General features: G+C 42.0%; 1 protein-coding gene across 1 annotated transcript in view; it reads left to right on the plus strand.

Annotated features, from left to right (window-relative positions):
* LOC108749304 (paired box pox-meso protein) overlaps nucleotides 1-6,080 on the plus strand; it is a 26,041-nt gene that overhangs the window by 11,256 nt on the left and 8,705 nt on the right. Inside the window, exon 3 of the mRNA XM_018487904.1 lies at nucleotides 2,315-2,535. Coding sequence (XP_018343406.1) covers nucleotides 2,315-2,535 — 221 coding nt within the window. The remainder of the gene's footprint in view (nucleotides 1-2,314; nucleotides 2,536-6,080) is intronic.

Genomic DNA, 6,080 nt, shown 5'->3' on the forward strand with positions numbered 1-6,080 from the left:
AAAAAAACTCGGCGTCACAAGTGTAATCGCGAAACTCCAAATAAAGATTCGAGGAATCCGAGGAGTAATGCCGGTGGAAAAGATTGACGAAAATCTTTTCTTCAGCTCGAACACGCGGCCGCTCAAGAGATCATTATTTCTGAAGCTGGTTTGGAGGTCCGTCGGCGTCAGTGATCGTGGTAATGACATAATTAGTCGGCGCGGATAATAATTAGCGATCGTCCTGGGTACGCATGGTCGTACGTGCATCCGGACGGGTCTACGTGAAGGCGCGTGGCTCGATTTATACAAGTCGCCCATGGCATTTATGCTTTTGATCTTTTTCACCCTTTTATATTTTCTTTCACGAAGGAGAGGCCGTCGTTAGTTACGCCGCTTCTGCGCGTGAGGCCCTTCTCTCTCTTTTTTCTTTCTCTCTCGGTTCCAGTTACGTCGATAATAATCACCGGGGAATAAAACCGATTATTCCCATTACGCGGCAAGTTATTATTCGTTAAAACTCATATATGACCGACAATTATCTTCGTCGGAGCACCGATGCAGAACTGCAACCGGGCCAGATTGCTTACATCCTTAGGCCTTCCTCCTCTGCCTGCATTGCAACAATTATTGCAACAATATCATTACGGCTAAAGATTTCTAACTTATATCACGATAGGATTACCTTGTTAAAATGTAATTATAATTACGAAAATGTGTCGTACATTTCATGTGGTTACTCTCTAGCATGACGACAGATTAATTAAGACACGCGAGAGTGTTTTTCTTCGAATCCGAATTTCACGCTGCCGAAAGTTGTGTGTTGGTGGTGCATATTTAAGACTAGAATTCAACTTGGAATAGAGTAAACTGAATATTAAGCGACAGAGGTTTCCACGAAATTCCGAGCCGTCTGTAATAATTATGCCGTTAATTTTGTCGACATCGTTTCGAGACGATCCAAAAATTGAGGATTCTTCGAGTGTGAAATAAGTTGATCGAGGATTTATGATGCAGTTTTAATATTATACAATAGCTCTATAGTCTTTCCGAACTTCTAATCAACGTCTAAGGTCTCGTGAGAGAAGATAAACGGAAAACTACCATATATAAAACTCAGATTTTATTCGACGCTTTAATGCGCGCGTTAGATTGCGGATTGTTTAAGCCGTTCATTTTCGACGGCGGAACATAAAATTAGTGATCAATTGGCGTTTTTATTCGCTCACGGCGAGACGGTCATTATGGTTTTACGACATCGCTACGGGGGAATAATATCGGTTTTATAAAATTTTCGACAAGTGCTGCGTCGGTTGTACAACGTGTCGCGCATGCAATGCGTAAATAACTTGTCGTTTGCCGTGATTTAAGTCCGTAACGCATTGTGCATTTTATATTCACGCGCTGCTGAATATAAAAATTACGCGATTATGAACGTTTTATGAATATGGATATTAAAAAGAAAAAAAAAACAAAATAGTTTCTAAAACGACCATTTGCGAAGACTGGTCCTCGTCTTAACGTTTCATTCCAATTAACTTTTACGCTTCACCGATGGGTCTAAACTTCATCCCGAATTTGCGAATTATGTTAATTTTTTTATCACTTCCAACTCTACGTTTTAACATACGACATTTTAAAGACCTCAAATTTTAATGAACAGAAAGTTGTTTCATAATAAAGTATCTAATTACGTATTTAAAACTTGAGGAAGTTTCGACTAAACCTCGGTGAGAGGAATAAAAAAGACGATTCGCATAAACAGGAAGTACAGTAAATTTATAGCGTTTCTTCTCTCACGCGAAATAAATTTAATATTTCGTGAAAAACGTCTCCTAGCGGTGTCGAAACGAAATAATCGTTGGCATGCATTTTAACGAACGTTTAATTATAATATTTTTGTTGCATAAAACCAAACCAAATAATTACTAGATTTTATCGTTAATTGCAAACGACCTTCGAGTACAGACGTCGGGATTTCGTTGCAAACGCTACACGATCTTCCTAATATTACTGAAAATAATGACATGTCTTTGCCGAACAAAAAGGCAGGGAGGGAAGGTTCTTTCCGTGATATTCGTCGTAACAATGTCATTAGAGGACCAGCCAGGACCGCACGTCCTGGAGGATGCACCTGCCGACCTTCCCGGACGACCGCGAGCGCATTATTAGCAGATTTCCGACTGTCCTCTTCTGAATCGATAAACACCTTTTGCCGTTCAACGGTAAATCTTGAATCTCGCTACCCGGCGATTCAGCCCGACTTATCGCACCATCGTTATGTCGCCCATTAACACAATAACGCGACTGACTGATTGACTGGCTGTTCTTCCAGGGCAAGCCGGAGTAAATCAATTAGGCGGCGTCTTTGTGAACGGCAGGCCGTTGCCAGACTGCGTGCGCCAGAGAATCGTGCAACTCGCCATGGTCGGCGTCAGGCCGTGCGATATTTCTCGACAGCTACTCGTGTCCCATGGCTGCGTCTCCAAGATACTCACGAGATTCTACGAGACGGGAAGCATCCGACCTGGCAGCATCGGTGGGAGCAAGACGAAGGTAAGATTTCATCGTAATCCGTGATTTTAATATCTACATCGCAGAAGAACGGTTCTGTTATTTAGAAATTCAACTATTTTAGATACAGATCTGAAAATAAATTTTGTCGGACTGTTGTCAAAATAATTATGTAGATGCTCAAGTTGGTTTCTAGAATGTTAAAACTTCTTACGGCATCGCTTATCGTGCTTGAATTTTCTACAAAATTATTTTCAGATCTGTATCTATCTAAATTTTTAGACATTTCAGCAAAATGGTTTTTTTTTTTTTTTTTTTTTTTGTATACAGAATGTACCATTGCAGGCATGTCTTTTTAATTGTAGTTACCGAATTTTTTTATATCGAGGTGTTGAATCATTTTATTGCTATTATTATTATTACAAAATGTATAAAAATAGAAATATTTCATATGTCACGTAAAAATATTCGAATAAAATATTAAGTATTTTTAATATCAAATTTTTTCGTGACTTACTAAAAATGTATTCAGAAATATTTCACAAGACAAGATTATTGTTTAATAAACTTGCGAATTTTTCCTCAGAGAAAATTTAATTGGGATAAAAAATTATTTTTTTGACGGTTACAGCAGCGTTTGACATAAAATGCGCTGTGAGGGTAAGATTCAAGAAGAAAGATTAATGTCGGTGGTTCGCAAAAACACGTTAAAACGAGCGATCACGCATCAGCGTGCCTTAGCGGGCGGTGGCTCTGATGAGAGTTAGTCCTCTCCCTGCACGTACAAAGTCAGGCATTCCTGATGTGATTTTAAGTAAGGGCTGCGTTTTGACCGTGCGTGCAATTATCCAAACACTTTGTAGTGCACATAATCAGCATTTGCATAATTTTATGGCGTTGCACGCTTTTCTTGCTGATATCGAGCGATGTCCTGATGCCGCTATAAATTAATCGATCGGGTATCAAAGAGAAAACCGCCGCTTTTGTCACGCCGAAACGTCACGAAAGGAAGTTACATCTCGTAATCGAAATTGATTTCGCGAAATCGTGGACTGTCGTATTGACTCTTCTATTTTCGTTCGATCGTAATCAGATACGTGAAGCTTAACGACAAGACGCAAGTTTTTATCGCGTAACGCACTCACGTAACGCCATTTCGCCCCCCCCGGGTGCGCATCGCGAAGCTGCACCGACGCTCGCGGTATCGCGCACACATGCCGCTAATGACAATATAATTGCACGGTGCGTATACGCATTATGCACTGAGAATTTCTTACGATGCGCCGACCGCGGACTGTTACTCTGTGCTTAATGAATTTATTTTAATAACGCCGCGTCGGCGTGCATCGACCTTCCTTAAGTTGCGAGCTGGAGTTTGGTACGCCGATGAAAGAGAATGGAACGAAAGGGGGGGGGGGGCAGAAGAAATGAGGGAGACAAAGGTGTTTATTAATATTGCAGGACCAGCCCTCTAAGAATATAAAAATGACAGGTAAAAAGGAAATGAAACGAAACGGTGGCGCGAAATAATAAAATCTACAAAGTAAAATAAATATAGCTATGAGAAAAGATATAATAAAAAAATAAACAAAGTAAACGGCGAAATAAGAGTCAACGCATAACACATTTAATCAAAGTTATTAGTCAAAGATACATAAAATAAAAAACGAGGAAGAACGGCGTATATTAATGTATGAAACAATTCAGAGAAAAGATAACATAACATAACATATAATATAATATAAAATATAATAAAGATATGATAGATAATGAACAAAATTGTAGACAAAAGAAAAAGGTAGAATTTTTAACATATGCAGAAAAATCAAAGAGAGAGAGAGGGGGGCGGGGGGGGAGAGAGAGAGAGAGAGAAAGCTCTTAAAATTCTGAAGAGGACATTTAAATTCCGGCTGTAATACGAGGAAGGGGGCCGATTACGCGCGCATGTAAACGATAGTCATCATCTGCCATTACCGGCGTTCGTTTTATTTCACGTATGTCAAAATAGTCCCGTGGCGAAATAATGGTTGCGCGCTTAATACGGCTTAGTCCTGAAATTTTTTTTAACCGCGATCTACGCGATCGGCCGAATTCGTCGCTTTTTCTTTTCGTCTTTACGGCAAGTAAAGACGGCAACCTTTTTGGTAATTTGGGTGAGAAATTAGGAAGACATACGAGCCCCCCCCTCCCCCCTCCCCCTTTGGGGGGAAGCGAGCATGTACGAAGGATCGAGTCGCTCGTCTTGCACGCGCAACGTATCTTTGCCCGCCCACCATCGTGTGTGCATAAAGGATCTTCTTTCTCGAGGAGATCATTAGATAACATGTCGAGTCGGTGGCTCGTCACTATTCCTGTCTGTAAGTGGCTTTTACAGCAATTTAAAATTATGCCGATAATTAAATAATGGCTACTAGGTAAACCCTTTGATTGCCTGGCAGTATTAACTCGTCGGACCTTCGAGAACAGGCATTTAACCGCCTCTCCTCCCCGTTCGTTCCCTCCCGACAATTTCCATCGGAGGAGAATGCTCCGATTTTCCTGCTGAGTAACGAAAGATGAACGGTGCCTCGTCGAGATAACGTTGCTCTCTCTCTCTCTCTCTCTCTCTCTCATTTTAACTCTGTTATTACGCGACTTTCCGCGCGTCCTCCTTGGCGCGCGTATTCCACGATATTGCCCTTCGGTCACAGATGATCTTTCCATACGCGAATTTGGTGTAAAACTGCGAGCTCACAGGGGGCTTATTCCTGAAAAGTATCACGTACGAAAATTCTACAGTATACGTTATGTATTCGAAGATAGGCTCCCCCAGGTATCTTGTATTAAGCCTCCTCGGGCGACTTACGCATGTTTGCAGTAAAGATCCAATAGCAGTGTTTAATTAAATTCGCACTCTCGAGAGTGAAAGATTAATCTTAGTGGTGCGCGATCCAGTCTCTCCGTCCCGTCGCTGCATCGTGCGATGCAATTTAGCGTGCGATCTCGCGGAAATTAATCGACCAACTATCGGCGAATCTACACGTGTACTCGGGTACGTAATATTTTCGAGACATGTACACATACTCTCTCCGTTACTTCTCTTTCTCTCTCTCTCTCTCTCTCTCGCTCTCCTGTCATATACACGCGTGCGCGTCGGATAATAAGCCGGCGGCACGACAGAAAAAATTGTCTCATGAAAAATGCACAGGCCGCGTCACAGCCGCGGATAATAAAGTGGGACATCAAGGAAAAAATCGCCGCGATCCGCCTCTCGTACGCGCAATGCGTTCAAAGCTTCCTCTCTCTCTCGTATAACAACTGGATGATACGACGACAAAGCACACCCTCGTGGGGTGACGCTTCAGCTCTCTTTACTCGTCGGATTCGATAGCGATCTCTCACGGGTTTCTCGAAAACCGTTGATGGAATTCCACTCCTATCTGGAAATGATTATTGTCACGGCTTCGACCCCGACGCGGAATATTTATTTTCTTCGTGTACGTGAGTTCGCACTCACGACGATCGAACGTTTTCGCCGTTTATCTGGCAATTAAGATCTCGCTCGTGGTCTTGACGGAAATACGCGCGTATCTGACTGATCCCCCCCC

This window comes from Trachymyrmex septentrionalis, unplaced genomic scaffold (genome assembly GCF_001594115.1).
Source record: "Trachymyrmex septentrionalis isolate Tsep2-gDNA-1 unplaced genomic scaffold, Tsep1.0 scaffold29, whole genome shotgun sequence".
Lineage (NCBI taxonomy): Eukaryota > Metazoa > Arthropoda > Insecta > Hymenoptera > Formicidae > Trachymyrmex > Trachymyrmex septentrionalis.